The sequence below is a fragment of the Rhinopithecus bieti genome, unplaced genomic scaffold (genome assembly GCF_001698545.2).
Source record: "Rhinopithecus bieti isolate Rb0 unplaced genomic scaffold, ASM169854v2 scaffold_19840, whole genome shotgun sequence".
In the NCBI taxonomy this organism is placed as follows: Eukaryota; Metazoa; Chordata; class Mammalia; order Primates; family Cercopithecidae; genus Rhinopithecus; species Rhinopithecus bieti.
Genome location: NW_016809771.1, coordinates 768,498 through 788,106, shown reverse-complemented (window position 1 = coordinate 788,106; position 19,609 = coordinate 768,498). Strand labels below are relative to the sequence as shown.

The following is a 19,609-nucleotide window of genomic DNA, read 5'->3' as shown; positions in this document are numbered from 1 at the left end:
AAGGAGAGGGAGGGAGGGAGGGAGGGAAAGAACACAAAAGACACAGTTTGCCATGTTGTTAGTTTATCCTGATGATTTCAGAATGTGATTCCCTTCTGAGCTGCCTCTGTCACAGTGCCTGGACATGTGGCATCCTTTATAAGCTAGAGACTGGTAAATGTTTAACCTCTTGGCCAGCCCCTTTCTGCCACTAGTCCATCTTTAGGCAGAACTTCAGAGAATCAAGCCAATTTTAATATCAAGCCAGAATTTTTAAATAAGATAAATAGTATGGTTTAGCATTCAAAATAATTTATTAATGATTCCAGCCTGTCTTGTACTGACTGTGACTCTGCTGTTTTTGTGGCATAGATAATCAAGAAGTGTGTTAAAAAGGTTAATGGGTTCAAGATAATAATGATATAATCTCTTCCTTTCTTGAAGAAAGAAGACGGATAAAATCATTATTACCTAAATTATCTTGTGGAGTTAAAAACAGAACGCACATTCGAAGGAAACGAATTGTGGGAGGAAAGCCAGCACAACTGGTAAACTCGCATGAAAAGTCACAACACAACTGCCCAGAAACAGCCTAAATTGGTGGGGGGGAAGGGGCAGGAGGATGATGTAATTATAAGAGACTGGGAGTCTTGCCATGGAAATATCTTAGGGCTGTTTGTATCGCTATCTGTTAGAATGGCAGTGACCACACAAATGTCTTTTACAGGGAGACTTCCCATGGCAGGTGGGAATTAAGGATGCCAAAGGAATCACCTGTGGGGGAATTTATATTGGTGGCTGTTGGGTTCTGACTGCTGCACATTGTCTCAGGTAAAAGATGTCTTCAGTACATTTTAGATTTCCTGAAACAATGAAAGTGAATAATAGAGATTGTGGTAGATGATAAAGCATATCTGAAAAAGGTATTGACAAACTCCACTATATTAATTGCAAAGTATCCTCTGGTATAAACAATCGGAATTCCAGAGGCCCGTCCCATAGAATCTACTGTGTCCTCCACAGACCAAAATTGCTGATCTCACTGGCAAAGGCAGATCAAACCCATAGCTGCCCAATTACTTCACCTGGCTCATTTGCAGGGTGGGAGAGTGGGTAGGTACTACTTACATTTTGTTCTCAACTGTGGTCCACCTATATTTTCTTTACTGTGTGGCTCAAGAGTCATGTCGCCATACCTAGTTTTGATTACTTTTCACCTAAAATGCAATAACTTTGCATTCCTCTTAGGATAAAAATTGAAACAAAAATTTTAACATGGCCTATGAGGCCCCATGTAATCTGACTTCTGCTAACCATTGCCAATCTCATCTTGCCCCACAGAGTCACTTTCTGCTCCTTTTCCACCACCTCCACTCTGAACTGCTTTCTGTTACTCAAGTGCATTTGCCCCCTCCTGCAAAGGAACCTTCATATATTGTTTCCCCTGCCAGAAATGATCTTCCTTATCCTTTTTCCCTACCTAGTAGTACCCTTTGTTCAGATCTCAACTCGATCTTCACTTCCTTAGGGAACCTTCCCTGACTCCCTTAAGTCAAAGCCCTCTTGATAAGTTCTTAAAAGCCCACATACTGTTCATTCCTCTCACTTTTCATGGTAGAATGTATTATCTTCATCAGTGTGATAATCCATTTACTGCTGCATCTTTCCCTAGACCCTGAACTCCATGAAAGCAGGAACTGTTTCTGATTTTGCTCATTTCTGCATGCTCACTTCTGTGCCTAACACAGTGCCTGGTACATATAAGTTCACACTAAGTATTTGTTGAATAAATTGACTAAATAAATAATATTTAGAACCTGTGATCCTGAAAAACAACCAAAATTAATATGAAGGACAGTATTCTTGGAACACTATAAACAAAAGCTTCCTAAACATCTCATTATTTCCTAGGACATCACCATTTAAGGTGATTACTTGAATCACCCTTTTGTAAAGATAAATTCTGTTCAGTTAATGCTGTTTGAGAAAGCAGAAGTTATATAGATCAGGGATCCTCAACCCCTGAGCTGCAGACAAGTACTGATCTGCCTGTTAGGAACTGAGGTGAATGGTGGGCAAGCATTACCACCTGAGCTCCACTTCCTGTCAGATCAGCAGCAGCATTAGATTTTCATAGGAGTGCAAACCCTATTGTGAATTGCACATGTGAAGGATCTAGGCTGCATGCTCCTTATGAAAATCTAATGCCTGGTGATCTGAAGTGAAACCGTTTCATCTGGAAATCATCCCCTCCTTCCCCCAGTTTTCCATGGTTCCATGGAAAAATTGTCTTCCACAAAACCTATCCCTGATGCCAAAAAGGTTGGGGAACACTGATATAAATAATACATTTTTTGAAAAGATTTCCATGAAATTGTTTAAAAATAAGTTTTATTGCTTAAGGAAAAGCCATTCTATAAAATAATTTCTTGTTTGGAAATGTTAGACTATGAGGTCATAATTTAGCACCCTACTTCTAATCAAACCAAAAAAAACTAAGCTATAATACTTTGCTGAAGTGACTCTATACTGTTCCATGAGAAGATGATGGTAGATGCCCAATTTGCTTGAAACTGAGTTGAAAACTGGTATGAGGCCAGGTACGGTGGTTCACACCTATAATCCCAGCACTTTGGTAGGTTTGAGACCAGCCTGGGCAACATAGCAAGACCCCATCTCTAAAACAAAAAATGTTTTTAATTAGCTTAATGTGGTGGCACATGCCTGTAGTTCTAGTTACTAGGGAGGCTGAGGTGGGAGTGTCTCCTGAGCTCAGGAGTCAAGGCTGCAGTGAGCTATGATCATACCACTGTACTCCAGCTTAGGCAAAAGAGTGAGACCCTGTCTCTGTTTTAAAAAGAAAGAAAGGAAGAAAGAAATTTGATATGAAATTGTAGTGAAGCATAAGAATATGCAACATTTAGCTCATTCACCATTTCAACAGGATTTTAAAACAGCTACTATGATCCAAGTATAATAATAGGCACCAGGGCTGCATAAATGAATCAGACTCCATCTCTGGCTTCAACCAGCACAGTCTAGTGTGAGGAAAGACATGTGAACAAATAAATACAATGCAATGTTAGGATAAAGTTAGTCTTAAGGGTCAGGATAATTAATGCTGTGGCCTTTGCCCCAAGAACCTCTAGGGTTGGCAGAGTAATGAGTGTGTGTGGTCCAACTCCCTAGTTCCTTAACTACATTTATGGCAAGATGCTGTCTCGTCTCTGCTTAAACACCTGCAATGATGGTGCACTCACTTCAGAGGCAGTAAACTCATTCCACTTCTGGGCATCTCTAGTTGTTAGTGAGTTCTTTATGTTTCTCATATTGAGCACTTACATGGATTGTTCCTAGCTTTATCATTTACCATTGACCTAATTCTGCACTAAGTAAATTTAATCTCATTGCTTCATGACACCAAGGATTTAAAAAAATCTGGGGAAATGAAAAGGTTTTAAAAGGGAAAACATAAAAGTGAAGTGTCAGAATTCCTATTTATATTTTTTCTCAATATATTTTATTTCCTTTTTTTTTCTGTTATAGTGCCAGTAAAATTCATCGTTACCAAATATGGACAACAGTAGTAGACTGGTTACACCCCAGCACTAAAGATATAGCAGTTGAATTAGTGGATAGAATTATTTTCCATGAAAACTACAATGCAGGCACCTACCAAAACGACATTGCTTTGATTAAAATGAAAAAAGAGGAAAACAAAAAAGATTGTGAGCTGCCTCGTTCCATCCCTGCCTGTGTCCCCTGGTCTCCTTATCTATTCCAGCCTGATGATAGATGCATCATTTCTGGCTGGGGACGAGAAAAAGGTATATGTTTTACAATTTGTTAATCAGAAGTAGAAATGCATGGGAGCTAATTTCCTAGCACTCAGAGAGAAGCATAACATCATATCCAGAAAAGCAAACATCCAGCCAAGGCTGGCTTCATGTGTTTGCAACCTGTGCAGCTGCCTGGCACCCCATGCTCAGAAGGCCCTGAGACTTGATTTATTGCTGTGCTGTCACCATCATGAAATTCTTCATAATTTTTGAAATGGCCTCACTCCACATTTCCATTTTTCACTGGACTCTGCAAATTGTGGAACCAGTCCTTATCTAGGCTTTCAAAGAATGTACATGTTCTCTCTATGATCCTGAGGCAAACTTTGAAGGGTAGCCATTCACCAAGAAAAAAATATAGAGACAGGGAGACATACAGCATGGACCGTTTGGATTTGTTGGGGAGATGTGGGTAAAAGATAAAAAGGTTTACAAAGGGATAGCCTTGGTGTATGTTGAATTGCTGATGCCCACAACCCTCCTTCTCACTTCCCTCCTCCCTCCTTCCCTATTCCCCATGCCCTACCCTCTCGACAAAGAAAAAAAGAACATAAGGAATTCATTTTTTGAACTTCTAAGAAGACTTGAAGTGAACACTTCCTACGAATAAAAGATCTGGACACTCAGAGACAAATTATTAGAAAGACCTGCTGAATTAGAGATTAGATTAGAATTAAACTAGTCAACCCTTTCCCTTCATCTTGAAGATTTAACCTTGGGCTGGGCATAGTAGCTCATGTCTGTAATCCTAGCACTTTGGGAGGCCAAGGCAGGTGGATCACTTGAGCCCAGGAGTTTGAGACAGTCTCTACAAAAAATTCAGAAATTAGCTGGATGTGATAGTGTGTACCTGCAGTCCTAGCTCCTGGAGGTTGAGAGGGGCTGAAGTGGGAGGATCACTTGAGCCCAGGAGGTTGAGGTTGCTGTAAGCCATGACTGTGCTACTGCAGTCTAGCCTGAGTGACAGAGCGGGACTCTGTCTCAAAACAACCACAAGCATAACAGAAAAAAAAAAAAAGATTTAACCTCAAAATTTAGCTTCCTTTTAACATCTTAAACTCTCTTTGTTAGCAGAAAGTCTAAGTACTTTCATTGCACTGGTCCTGCAGACTTATATTCCAACACATTCATTATAATTGCCACATTGGAAGGTGTAAAATATATGTAGAAATTAATCTGGATTTGTGGTATGTCTGAATACCCAAAGCTTCTAAAACACCAAATTGTGCCCAGCCTGATCTAGCATTTACCATGTTCCCTTATTCCATGTACTTCATATAAACTGGTAGTTAGATATGTCCTTAATCAATGATTAATTTATTGATTAAGATTTAACACATTTATTGATCATGGTTTAACACATTTATTGAGGATTTACTGTGTGTGCAAGATAGCAATGCTAAAGTGCTAGGATTTTACTGGTGGAAAATATGGACCCACTCAACAAACAAGGGGATGAATAAGTTGCACGGCTGAAAGATGAAGTCCAGCACTCAAGGTGTGTACTGATAACCTTAAAGTCTAGTAGCTAAAATTCTGCCATTTTGCTGCCTCAGCTACCGTCAGAGAGCAGAATGTGACAAGTGCCTCAAGAAGCTTACAAGAGTGCCAAGGCACGGCCGGGCGCGGTGGCTCAAGCCTGTAATCCCAGCACTTTGGGAGGCCGAGACGGGTGGATCACGAGGTCAGGAGATCGAGACCATCCTGGCTAACACGGTGAAACCCCGTCTCTACTAAAATACAAAAAAAATTAGCCGGGCGAGGTGGCGGGCGCCTGTGGTCCCAGCTACTCAGGAGGCTGAGGCGGGAGAATGGCGTGAACCCGGGAGGCGGAGGTTGCAGTGAGCTGAGATCCGGCCACTGCACTCCAGCCTGGGCGACAGAGCAAGACTCCGTCTCAAAAAAAAAAAAAAAAAAAAAGAGGGCCAAGGAACTAGCTTCCCCCCGGGCCTTTAAAATTGCTCACAGTTTTAAAGGCTTTTCCCAAATTAGGGGAAATAAGAAATTACTATTTTTTAAGAAGCTCTTGTTCTAAGGAAGGCAGGTATCTTGAGACTAACTTGAAGTAGAGCTTGAAGGAAAAAAAAATAAACTCCTTCCTGGCTGTGCACGATGGTTCATGCCTGTAATCCCAGCACTTTGGGAGGCAGATCACTTGAGGAAGAAAATCCTAAATCCCCTTTTAAATAATTTCAAATCACTTAGGAGATGGATTTTCTTCCCAGACACACAAAACACACAAACATCGATAACTTCATATGTATTTCCTTTATTTGAAGTTCTTATATTAAAACATTGTTTTTGCTTTAACAAACATTCTCAAGGAAATAAGGGACTGTAAGAAGATAGGAGGTATTTATGTGAAAAGACCTCATCACTGATTCCTATCCAATTGCCTGACCGAGTTCTGCAACCAAAAGGGAAAGATTTTATCTCATTCAACTTAGAGTACCAGCTCTTTATTAAATGAGTGTGACTTCAGACCATATGTTCAATAGTCCCCCTTGACTATCCATCCAGTTTTAGAAGTAGAGATATGATATGATTAAACATGCTAAGGAAGAGTCCTCAAAAGTTTATATATATTCAAGACTATATACCCTTTCATAATGCTAATGGTTTATTAAGTTATGACAGTATGTATTTAGATTTCTCATTTGTGACTTCTAAATGTTTGCTTTCTCACTTTGTTTAGATAACGAAAAAGTTTTTTCACTTCGGTGGGGTGAAGTTAAACTAATAAGCAACTGCTCTAAGTTTTATGGAAATCGCTTCTATGAAAAAGAAATGGAATGCGCAGGTAAGTGCCAAGTGGTTTATCCAAGATGTCAAGATGTATGTATTTCCCCTATCAAACATCTCCTCCCACCACATCAGCCCCATGCTTTGGGCCCTAATTCCCTCCATTTGGCCTTCTGGCTGTAGCACTCTCAAACTCTTCCAATCCCTTCCCTGTAGCTCAGGTTTCTTCCTCTACTACTATGAGGAAAAATCCTCCTTAAGCGATTCTATAGCAGCACAGCAAGGTGACTAAGAGCACGGGCTCTGGAACCAGACCTAGATTTATATCCCAGCTTTTATTAATTGCTAGTCATGTGACCTTGAGCAAGTTTCTTCATTTGTAAAATTGAGGATCATAGATAAGGCATCTGAGATGCAGAGCAGTTACATAATTTGCCCAAAGTCTTACAGACAAGAGGTGGTATACCCAGGATCAAAACTAAATTACTTTTAAATACAAAATCAAGTTATCTCATCTCAAATGAGATAAGATTTGCTTCCAGTTGGAAGTAAATTTTCACTCCATGGAAATCACAGTGCATTTCTTATGCCACGGACTCCTTTGATAACATGGTTAAGCTAATTCTCCTGCCCAATACAACAATAGCACCTCCTGCTTTTGGAGGTGATACAAAGGCAGGCAAAGTACCAGCCAGTGTAGTGCATTTAGGTGCTTTATTGAAACCATTTCTAAATGGTGTATTACTGAAAACGCAGTTATTGGCATCCTATAACTTCTTGGATACAGTGATTTAAAAATCTCAGAAAGTCATGAGTGAGAAGAAAGCATCCTCCCATCTTGAGATGGAGTTCAGGATTACAGTGGACAAAAGGGGTGAACAGCACAAAATCTCCCAAAAGGGAGTATCGTGGTCAAGAGGACAAGCTCTGAGGTGTGGCTACCTGGGTTCAAGTCCAGGCCCTGTCGTTTGTTAGCTGTGTGACCTTAGACAAGTTAAACTCTGTGTCATAGTTGTCTCATGTATAAAATAGGGGTGATAATATTTGCCTCACAGGGTTGTAGTGAGAATGAAGACAATGAATGACTAATAAGTATTTAGCACTCAGTAAGCACTAGGTAGTCCTGTCATTTTCCCACTCAGCATTTGGTGCAACTTTCAGGTTGCAATCCCATCTCAGTCCTTAGTTGTATAAAGTAGAGAACACAGGAAGAACATGCTGAATTGGGGGAATGAATAGAAGACTCGTAAAGCATTTTCCAACCTGCATCTCTCCAATTCTGCAAGCCCAGCTGGGACCTCTAAGGAGAGCCCATGCTATTGCTGTCAGGAAACTGTAAGAAAGCCAAAGTCATTAAATGCTCTGGAGGAGGCATGGCAGCCTTGAAAAATGGAAGGAAATGTGTGATTTTCTCTTTCCCATTTCTTTCTTAGGTACATATGATGGTTCCATCGATGCCTGTAAAGGGGACTCTGGAGGCCCCTTAGTCTGTATGGATGCCAACAATGTGACTTATGTCTGGGGTGTTGTAAGTTGGGGGGAAAACTGTGGAAAACCAGAGTTCCCAGGTGTTTACACCAAAGTGGCCAATTATTTTGACTGGATTAGCTACCATGTGGGAAGGCCTCTTATTTCTCAGCACAATGTATAAAATTGTGATCTCCCTCTTCTTTCTATTCTTTTTCTCTCAAGAGTTCCATTTAATGGAAATAAAACTGTATAATTAATAATTCTGTAGGGGCAAAAATGAAGCAAATCTCACTGGATATTTTAAAGGTCTCCACAAAGTTTATGCCATATTGGAATTTTGTTGTATAATTCTCAAATAAATATTTTGGTCAAGCATACGAGTTTTATTTATCAGAAAATTTTATTAAATTATATCAATGCAGGAGTGATTTATTGACTAAAGGTACACTAATTGAATAATGTTGGACTCAATTAAGGTTGGGTTCAAATCCCAGCTCTATCACCTACTATGCCCTGGACAATTTATTATCTTCTTTGTGTCTCCTTTTCCACCTATAAAATGAAAACTGGAATTGTATGAAAATGAAACTACATACTTATATAAATGTTTGGCATAGTAACTGTCACAGGGTAATAACTGACTTGACAGCTCTTGTCCCATTTCCCTGCTTCCCCTTTCTCTTTCTTTCTTTCTTTCTTTCTTTCTTTCTTTCTTTCTTTCTTTCTTTCTTTCTTTCTTTCTTTTCTTTCTTTCTTTCTTTCATTTCCTTCCTTCCTTCTTTCTTTCTTTCTCTCTCTCTTTTTCTTTCTTTATTGCTTTCTCTCTCTTTCCTTCTTTCTTTTCTTTCTCTCTTTCTTTCTTTTTTTGAGACAAAGTCTCCCTCTGTTGCCCTGGCTGGACTGCAGAAGTGCCATCATAGCTCATTGCAGCCTTGAACTCCGGGGCTCAAGCAATCATCCCACCTCGGTCTCCCAAGTAGCTGGGATTACAGGTGCACACTACCATGCCTAGCTAATTTTAAATTTTTGTAGAGAGGCATCTTGCTTTTTTGCCCAGGCTAGTCTTGAACTCCTAGGCTCAAGGGATCTCCCACCCTGGCCTCCCAAAGTTCTGGGATTACATGTGTGAGCCACCGCACCAGGCCCCTGCTTCTTTAACTATTAAAATTTCTTGAAAATTAGCCTTTGCTCCCCACTTCACAAGCATTCCTTGACCCTCTCTCTAAACCTCTCCACAGATAATTCAATAAAACCACCTACCTCCATGGTGTCAGAGCTCACAATCACTTCTGTTCTCATCCTAGCAGCATTAGCCCCTCAGGGCATCACACTCCTCCCTCGCTGCTATTCTCAGCCTCTTCCTTCTGGTTGCTTCTCTCACTTTGCCTTTCCCTGGTAATCTCATCTAGACTATGTTTTAAATCCTGCCTACAGTCCAGTGACTCACAAATCTGGATCTTCAGCTCTGACCTTTCCTAGAACCTCAGATTAGTATATGCCACTGAACACTAGTATATACCATTGCCATGTGAATATCTAGTAACATTTCAAAAGAAAAGTGGTCAACCCAAACTCAACAGTTGCTCCTTCTTAACCTATAGAAAATAGCACCCCCACCCCACCCCAGGGCTATTGTAGGCGCCCAGTCTCCCTCTGTCACACCACCTACTTTAATCTGAGCATAGCACTTGAATTCCCCCAGTGTATTCTGTTTTGATTGGGTTGTCTACCTCTTCTCAACACTGCCTCCTCCAACTACAACATAAGACACATAACAAGAGAGACCTCATTTGTCTTCCTTCTGGCTACATCCCTAGGACTTGCCTCACAGAGGCTGCTCAGTGAATAAACATTAGCTGCTCTTTTTTTTTTTTTTTTAAGCACAGCTATCCTTATCCTGAAGACAGACATATATGTTTCACATAACTATTACCTTTATTATGTTATTTAGGGCCAGTCTTGGATAGAGCCCAGTTGGTTTAATAATATAAATACCCATGTTTACATATATTCCAAAATCAGTTACTGCCCAGATTTTCTTTTAAAAATTGTGGTAAAATATGCATAACATAAAATTAACCATTTTAACTATTTGTAAGTGTAAAGTCGAGTGATGTTAAGTACATGCCCATTGTTGTACGATCATTATCACCATCTATCTGCAGAAAATTTTCATCTCCCCAAATTGAAACTTCATATCTATTAAACAATAACTCCCCACTTCTCCCTCCCATGCTGCCCAGATTTTTCATCCATTAAACTCAGGAAAGTATTTGATTATTTATTGCTGGGCAGTTTGCCTTTCAGTCTCATGCTGTTGCTGTCAGACAGGATTGGACCAGAGTTATCACAAAGGCTTATTCACTCATGTGTTTGGTGCCTGGGCTGGGAGGACTTAGACAGCTGGGGCTTCTCAGATATGTCTCTTTATGCACTCTCCCCATGGGCTCTCAACATGGCAGGCCCAGGGGTGCTAGACTTCCTACATAGCAGCCGATGAGCCTCCCAAGGGAAACTGCAGAACCTACATGGCCTTCTCTAACCCAGCTTTGGAAGTCACTTAGCATCACAAAGACCTGCCCAGGCTCAAAGGAAAGGAAATAACCCATCTCTTGGTGGCGTCAGGGAGGAGGTGTATCAAAGAATTTATGGACATATTTGAAAACCACCGTGTCCTAACTTAGCAATCCTGGAGCAATGCAGCACCTTAGAATATGTCTGTGTATGAGATAAAAAGAGAAAACTGGCTGGGCACGGTGGATCATACCTGAAATCCCAGCACTTTGGGAGACCAAAGTTGGTGGATCACTTGAGGTCAGAAATTTGAGACCAGCCTGGGCAACATAGCGAGACCCCATCTCTACCACACACAAAAAAAGCTGGGAGTGGTGGTGCACATCTGTAGCCCCTGCTACTTGGAAGGCTGAGGTGGGAGGATCATTTGAGCCCAGGAGGTTGAGGAGGCAGTGAGCTGTGATTGCAGCACTGCACTCCAGCCTGGGTGACAGATCAAGACCTTGTCTCAAAAAAAAAAAAAAAAAAAAAAGAGAAAAGTACTCAAGTGCTACAAGGTGGGAAACCCAGCATATAGGGCGTCCTCAGCCAATCTAGGAAGGGGGCCCCCCAAAGGGCCAAGCCAATCTGTACTGTGACCTAGCATCTGGCAGCTTCACAGAAAAGTGGACCAGGGTCAAGGCTTGAAGGGTGAAGAGCCAGCCCTCCGAAGTGACTCTATGTGGCAGAGACCAGGAACAGGAGGAGTGAGATGACCTGACTCCAAGCTTCTCCTAGTTTAGAGGTCTGTCTCAGCACTCCTAATTCCAGACAACAGAAGCCAATCTAACTGGTTTAATGAAAAAATAAATTCATTCAAAGATATTATGCAGTTCATAGAATTTGCAAAAGAGCCAGAGAATTGGAGTCTACACATCTGGAAATAATGCTCACAGACCACACTGCAGGACTGCTCCATCAGAAACTACCATGGCCACTAGCATGGGTCCCAGTCTCCACGTACAGCTTGTACTGCAGAGGCTGGGCACTGGACATTCCTGCTTCTGTGAGCTGGCCTGAAGGTGGCCAGGGACAAAACTCATTGGATGTAGAGCTCTGCCTTCATCTTATATTTAACCCTTCAGAGCTGTCTTACAAGAGAAATCGGAAAATAAATTACGAAGCTGCACCTTGCCAGGTACAATGGTAAGGAAAACTCAAGGGAGATCTAGAAATCAGCCTGACATATTAAAGAGGGGTTCTTCTGAGGTGAGCTTAGTCTGAATTATGGAAGAACTTTCCAGGCAGATACAAATGCAAAGGCCCTGCAGCATGAGGAGCTAACCACACACAAGAATAGAGAGCAGTTCATTGTGACTGGAGCCCAGGGTGCAGCTAAGGAGCTGGAGAGGGGGAAAGGCCATACCAGGGAAAGCCTCATGCCAAAGAGTTGGGACCACTAAAGGATTCTAGGAAGTTCAAGCTGGAGACAACTAGGAAGATGTATTGGAAGTGGGTGAGAGAGGGTAGGGAAGATGGTTAAGACACTCTTGGAGTAATCGAATGAAAAATAATGAAGGTAGAAACTAAAGCAGGGATAAAAAGGATGGCACTGACTCTAGATATGTTGAGTGAAATAGATGGCATTTGGGGACAAATAGATTACAGTACTAGGGAGAGGGATTTGAGTCTAGGATAATTCCCAGGCTCTTAGATGGTGAGGTGATTGGCGTTGCCACTGAGTAGAGAAAGGAAGGAAGTAGAGGAATGGAATCAGGTTTAGACAGGGATATTTTGAAGTTGTGATGTCTAAGGAAGCCCAATGAAGGTGTAGAGTATATGATAAGAAATACAAAGCTGAAAATCAACCAGAGGTTTGGAAGTAGCCAGGAACCCTAATTAGAAAAACTACATATGGACTCTGTCCTGATGGTTTAAAACCCTGCAGTCTCACCTAAGTGGGTTCCTTTCCATCCCTACTGTGTGCCAAACAATCTTACATTGTGCCTACAAAGATAACTTGAAAATATCTCTTTGATCAAATTTTCTTGATGGTAGACCCCCCTACCATATCCAAGCACAGGGTCATTGTCTTCAACATATTATGGAACAAGCCCATGCTCATAGATCTGGTGCAGCCGTCTCTTGTCCTTCACTTCGTCCCAACTTGAAAGCTATTGATGCCATTGACTTTCTAGCCAAAGGCTGGAACTTAGTACTTACTTCTCTTTAACTGAAATTCCCTTTTAGAGACTAACCTTCCAGCCTTGGTGAGGTGGGAAATTAAAGAAATAAAGAGGCCAGGCACGGTGGCTCACGCCTGTAATCCCAGCACTTCGGGAGGCCAAAGTGGGCGGATCACGTGGTCAGGAGATCTAGACCATCCTGGTTAACACAGTGAAACCCCGTCTCTACTAAAAATACAAAAAAAATTAGCCAGGAGTGGCGCCTGTAGTCCTAGCTACTCGGTAGGCTGAGGCAGGAGAATGGCATGAACTTGGGAGGTGGAGCTTGCAGTGAGCCAAGATTGCGCCACTGTAATCCAGCGTGGGCGACAGAGCAAGACTCCGTCTCAAAAAAAAAAAAAAAAAAAAAAAAGGGAAGGAAGGAAGGAAGGAAAAAGAAAAAATTAAAAAGAGAAAGAAAGAAGCTTTCCTGTATTAGGCTGACTCATCCCAAAGGCAGTAGCAGCCAAGGCCCAGACCCAGGAAAAGTCTTGATAAACACTATCTAAGAAGCCAGTACATAAAGGAATGTGCTCTGGAGACTCTCCCAGCACTCCCTCAACATAAGGAGAAGAAAAACAAATTTTCCTTTCTCTTACAGTATGAATTTATAGATTCCTGTTCTCTGTAACTGGCAACTTCAAGTATTCTGTCTTATCTAAGTTGTGGAGTGAAAGTCATAAACTGTCTGAGCAGGCCTGAGATACAGCCACCTGGATGCCATAGTGAAGGTCATGGAATAAGCCATGCTAGGCACTAAAGGAAAACCTAATTAACTGACATCTGGGTTGCATAGCAACGGTCATGTGTAATCCTGAGTTATGAACCTATCACAATTTGATTAATTGTTCTGCCTCTGTATCCTTGCTTTCGCACCACTGTAACTGTAAGCCTGCTTCAAGCTAGCCCACTCCCTTTTGAAGTGTGTATAAAAGTCAAGTGATATCTTTGTTCTAGGCCCAGTTTTCCAGATGTAAGTCTGAGTACACTCAATAAAGATCCTCCTGCTTTACCCCAAAGTCTCTCTCATCCGCCTGATTACCACAACATTGGCACTAGGCATAGATTAATCATTATGGATGGAATTGCTTCACCATGTGGCTTTTGTTTTCATCCTGGACAAAAATTAACCATTATGGCTGGAACTGTTTTCACCATGTGGCTTTTATTTTCATCACAATGAACACTGCTGAGGCCATTAGTGAGACATTGGAAAATACTAAAAAATAGAAACTGCCATTGATCATTAATATTTTATTGATTTTTTGTTGTTTAAAATAACACAAAGCATTGTTTAATATTGTAGTTTCCAAGCATTCTAAGTTAATATGGTACATTAAACCCCACAAATTTTGCATTCTCATCTCATCAATACTATCATATTCCATGATGTTCATATATATAGAAGAAACCATTAGGTGTTTCTAGAAGTGATCTGACTGCCTATCCTGATTATTGTTCTGGGAAGTTCTATATAGAAAATATAGTGTAGGGTTGGGTGTGGTGGCTCATGACTGTAAGTCCAGCACTTTGGGAGGCCAAGGCAGGAGGATCACTTGAGCCCAAGCATTCAAGACCAGCCTGGGCAACATAGGGAGACTCTATCTCTATAATAACAACAAAAATTAGCCAGTCATGGTGGTGTTCACCTGTATTCCTAGCTACTCAGGAGGCTGAAGCAGGAGGATTGCTTAAGCCCAAGAGTTCGAGGGTACAGTAAGCTATGATCATGCTATCCCAGCCTGGGTGAGAGAATGAGACTCTGTCTCTGAAAAAAAGAAAAGAAAAGAAAGCCTAGTCTTGGCCACCCAGAATTTCCCATTCCAAGGTATTTATTAATATATCATTCAACAAGAATCAGCACAAATATAGTATACTATATATTTTCATAATTTATTTTGGTATTCACTATAATTGCATTTCTTTTCCTTTTTTTAGACAGATTCTCGCTCTGTCGCCCAAGCTGGAGTGCAGTGGCACGATCTCAGCTCATTGTAACCTCTGCCTCCTGGGTTCAAGCAATTCTCCTGCCTCAGCCTCCTNTTTTTTGAGACAGAGTCTGGCTCTGTCGCCCAGGCTGGAGTGCAGTGGTGCAATCTCGGCTCACTGCAAACTCCACCTCCCAGGTTCATGCCATTCTCCTGTCTCAGTCTCCCAAGCAGCTGGAACTACAGGTGCCCGCCACCACGCCCGGCTAATTTTTTGTATTTTAGTAGAGACGTGTTAGTCAGGATGGTCTCGATCTCCTGACCTTGTGATCCGCCCACCTTGGCCTCCTGAAGTGCTGGGATTACAAGCGTGAGCCACCGTGCCCGGCCTGTAATTGCCATTTCTAATTCTTTTCTTCCTCTGACTACAGCTGTGTTTTCTCCCCAGTACTTCAATGAGACTCTTATGAAGTTCACCAATAACCCCCAAGTTACTAAATCTAGTAGTCAATATCTATCCCCCACCTTCCTCGTATCAGTAAAATGGGTGGTTCTGTCTTTCTTTGACACACCAGAATACAGCACTTTTCCACTTCTGCTGCACTTGGCTTCTCCTTCTGAGGCGCCTTTATTTGTTCTTTGTTCCTTGACCTCCTAAGATTTAGACCTAGCTCTGCTTCTTTGTGTACACTCACTTTTTAGGGATCTCATTTAGTCCCATGTTATTTATTTATTCATTTATTTGAGACAGGGTTTTACTCTGTTGCCAGGCTGGAGTGCAATGTCACGATCTCGGCTCTCTGCAACCTCTGCATCCCAGACTCAAAGGATCCTCCTGCCTCAGCTTCCCAAGTAGCTGGGACTACAGGCATGTACCACCATGCCTGGCTAATTTTTTTTATTTTTTTATAGAGACAAGGTTTTGCCATGTTACCCAAGCTGCTCTTGAATTCCTGGACTCAAGTGATCTGCCAGCCTTGACCACCCAAGGTGCTTTGACTATAGACGTGAGTCACTGCACCAAGCTAAGTCCCATGACTTTAAAAGCCATTTCTATTCTGACAACTTCCAAATATATTTCTAACCTTTATGTTGAACTGCAGACTCAGAATAGGCTTCTCGGACATGGTATGATTGAAATTAATTTTTAAAATTTTCCCCCAAAACCCGCTCCTTCCACAATTCTCCCCATTTCAGTTGGTGAGAACTTTCTCTATCCTATGGCTTAGGCCAAAATTTCAATGCCATCCTTGATTCCTCTTTTTCTCTCATATTCAGTCCATCAGCAAATCCCTTCTGCTGTACCATCAAGTTACATCTAGAATATGACCATTTTTCACATCTCACTGCTCCTTTCCTGGACCAAGCCATACTAATGACATACCTAGTTTACTGTATCCTAACTGACTTCCTATCTTCAGCTCCTGACTACCACAGTAAAAGTATATATAGACAAATTAGCCACTCTCTAGCAGGAAAGACCTGGAAGACAGCTGTGGATTTGCAACTAATGATGTCTGTCATGAAAATAACAGGTTTTGCTGGTTAGATGAAAGTGTCCTATACAGAAGGCTCTTTTCAAACATTTTATGCCAAAGTTTGGGAAGAAAAGATGGAAGTGGGTCATCTAGAAGTTACATGATATGAGCTGGGCACACTGGCTTATGTGTGTAATCCCAGCACTTTGGAAGTCAAGGTAGGGGAATCACCTGAGGTCAGGAATTCAAGACCAGCCTGACCAACATGGTGAAATCCCATCTCTACTAAAAATAAAAAAAATTAGCCAGATGTGGTGGCGGGTACCTGTAATCCCAGCTACTTGGGAGGCGGAGGCAGGAAAATTGCTGGAACCCGGCAGGTTTGCTGGAAACTGCAAACCAGAATTGCTGGAACTCTGCCTCCAGGCGGAGGTTGCAGTGAGCCAAGATTGCACCACTGCACTCCAGCCGGGCAACAGAGCCAGACTCAAAAAAAAAAAAATAAAAGGTTAGATGATATGGTGAATCAGAGCATGCATCCTGTGTAGTGGCACAAGGCCCCACACTCAAAAGGGCTCTGCACTTACTTTAACGCTCTGCTGTTATCACCTTGAAATTCTTTTTTTTTTTTTTCTTTTGAGACAGAGTCTCGCTCTGTTGCCCAGGCTGGAGTGCAGTGGCGCCATCTCGGCTCACTGCAAGCTCTGCCTCCTGGGTTCACGCCATTCTCCTGCCTCAGCCTCCCGAGTAGCTGGGACTACAAGCGCCCGCCACCACGCCCCGGCCAATTTTTTGTATTTTTAGTAGAGACGGGGTTTCACCATGTTAGCCAGGATGGTCTCGATCTCCCGACCTCGTAATCCGCCTGCCTTGGCCTACCAAAGTGCTGGGATTACAGGCGTGAGCCACCGCATCCGGCCATCACCTTGAAATTCTTACTTTTTGAGCAAGGGGCTCTGTATTTTTATCTTGCACTGAGCCCTAAAAATTATATAGATAGTCTGTTGTCAGTGCAGATCCCTGGTATTTAACAGCATCAATTAAGAGGAAAAAGTAAACCTTGTAATTACTGCAGCAGAACAACCAATATATAATGATTAAATGTGAAAAGAATGTGAAAATAAAACTTAAAGTCTTGTTTTCTATAAAAATGGTGGTGATTCTCATGGGGAAGACAATGGAAAAGATTTACTTGAGAGAGAAAGAGAACAGCTCCATCAGCCAGAAGAACTGGCATTTGAGAATTTAATCCCTAAGGAGAGATCAAAGAAAACTACATCTGATTCCCCAGAGTATAGGCTGTAGTTAAGGTGTAAGAAATGAGATCACAAAGGAGTAAACAGAGAAAGTGCGGGAAAGGAGAGGCTTTGGGTCATAACTGAGGGATGGAACCAGGTTATTTTACTACATTCTATCTTTTCTTTTGAAAGTCTTATCTCTGGACTAGGGAGTTTCTCTGGAAGAAGAGTTGTAAGAACCAAACCTGGTTTAAGGATTCGGGTAGTGGTATCTCAGAGATAATCTAGTCCAACTTTCATACTTTGGAGCTGAGAAACCAATGTTCCAGAAAGCTAAGACAATGATTCTAGGTTCCCTTTTAAAATGTATTGAAATGTGTTATCTAAAATTTAAAATAAAAGTATCTATAGTATATTTTGTGAAGACAGAAAGAGGCCTTGGTTTGGAGTAGATACTGTCACATGACTTCTCACCTTGACTCTTTTACTATAAAAGAGGAGGATAATAATACCTTCCAGGGAACATTCTTCCCCCTTCTCCATTGTGGTAGGAATTAATCACTGCCCAAGACTCCTGGTTGAGGGCCTGAGTGAAGTGCAGGCGGTCTCCAGCCTGGAGCTATACCGTTTGTTGGGCTACCCTGTTTGTAGGGAGGAATGCCTTTCTATGTTTCTAACTTACTCAAAGGCTGCATCCTTGTAAAGCAGTGTTCTGAATGTGAGCGATCATATTCACGAAGTGCCTGGCAGACAGTAAGCACTCAATAAAGAGGGATGTAATTTTTATGAACTGTGCACTGAACATTTATTATAAGCTCATTAAGTCTGCAACAAACACAAAAGGCCAAACCTAGAACGTATTGGTAATTCTCATAGAAAGGACACACCTATGCCCAATTCTTTATTTCTCTTTCTTTCCTTCCTTCCTTCCCTCCTTCCCTCCTCTCTCTCTCTCTCTTCTCTCTCTCTCGCTCTCTCTCGCTCTCTCTCTCTCTCTCTCTCTCTCGCTCTCTCACCCAGGCTGGAGTGCAGTGGCGCAATCTCAGCTCACTGCAACAACCCCCTCCTGTGTTCAAGCGATTCTCCTGTCTCAGATTCCTGAATAGCTGGGATTACAGGTGGTACCCGCCACCACGTCCGGCTAATTTCTTGTATTTTTAGTAGAGATGGAGTTTCACCATGTGAGCCAGGCTGGTCTCAAACTCCTGACCTCAAGTGATCCACCTGCCCCGGCCTCCCAAAATGCTGGGATTACAGGCGTGAGCCACCGCCCCTGGCCTGCCCAACACTTTCAACATTGCTCTGGATGTTACTGTAAAATTCTTGGAAACTGCTGTGATACTAAGATAACCAGATATTTATAACCGATACAAAGTACTACTGCAATAGTTATTTATGGATCCTGCACAATGCTGGGGGCAGGATGGTGGTTACAGAGAAACAAACGTCACTGTAACTATCAAGTTACAAAATCCCTTCAGTAGGAAAACAATGAACTTCCTTAAGATTTATTTTATTTATTTATTTTTTTAACTGTAGTTAAGTTTACACTACCGTTTCTTCCTTACCAGGGGAGACTTTTGTGACTTTCACTGTTGGACTATTTTCTTTTTCCAGAAAGTCTAAAGTAGCATCTAGCTCGTCCTGATTAGAGTCAGGCATCGCCAAGGCTTGGGTTGGCATCTCCCAGATCCCGCTCCCAACCGCGGCCACAACAGATCTGGAGGACCGGGAGAGGACGTGAGGAGGAAAAGCCCTGCTCTGCGAGCTGAGAGCCGGACTCTGCCCACATTGCCAATGGAACCATGTCTTCAAGCCGGAAACTCAGCTGGACCTCTCGCAGCCCTCTCTGCGAAGGGGACACAGGGGTTATTTTCTTCCATATTGTCCACACCCAAAAAAGCTTCTCTCTCGGGGTTACTGCGCTGAGCCCCGACTGGTCAGGTCAGAGTTAACCCCACCCGGGTTAGCGCTGCACTCTCGCTTTACGGTTAACAGCCCGGAGAGCTTTTAAAAAATACCGGCGTCCACTGCCACCTGGGACCAACGTAATCAGGCTCCCCAGAAAAGAGGCCCAGGCCTGGGTATTTTTTAAGGTTCCCTCGTGAACCAGGACCAAGGCCCTTGTGAGGGCGCCGCGGAGACCACGTGAGCATAGAGGCCGCGCCCCCGTTTCCCGCCCCGCGCGCCCCACCCCAGTTCCCCGCCACCAACCCC

General features: G+C 42.3%; 1 protein-coding gene across 1 annotated transcript in view; it reads left to right on the top strand.

Annotated features, from left to right (window-relative positions):
• CFI (complement factor I) overlaps nt 1–8,408 on the top strand; it is a 57,937-nt gene extending 49,529 nt beyond the window's left edge. Inside the window, exons 7-11 of the mRNA XM_017890411.1 lie at nt 391–527; nt 707–810; nt 3,526–3,806; nt 6,514–6,618; nt 7,994–8,408. Coding sequence (XP_017745900.1) covers nt 391–527; nt 707–810; nt 3,526–3,806; nt 6,514–6,618; nt 7,994–8,211 — 845 coding nt within the window. The 3' untranslated portion in view covers nt 8,212–8,408. The remainder of the gene's footprint in view (nt 1–390; nt 528–706; nt 811–3,525; nt 3,807–6,513; nt 6,619–7,993) is intronic.
• Nucleotides 8,409–19,609: the final 11,201 nt, after the last annotated feature.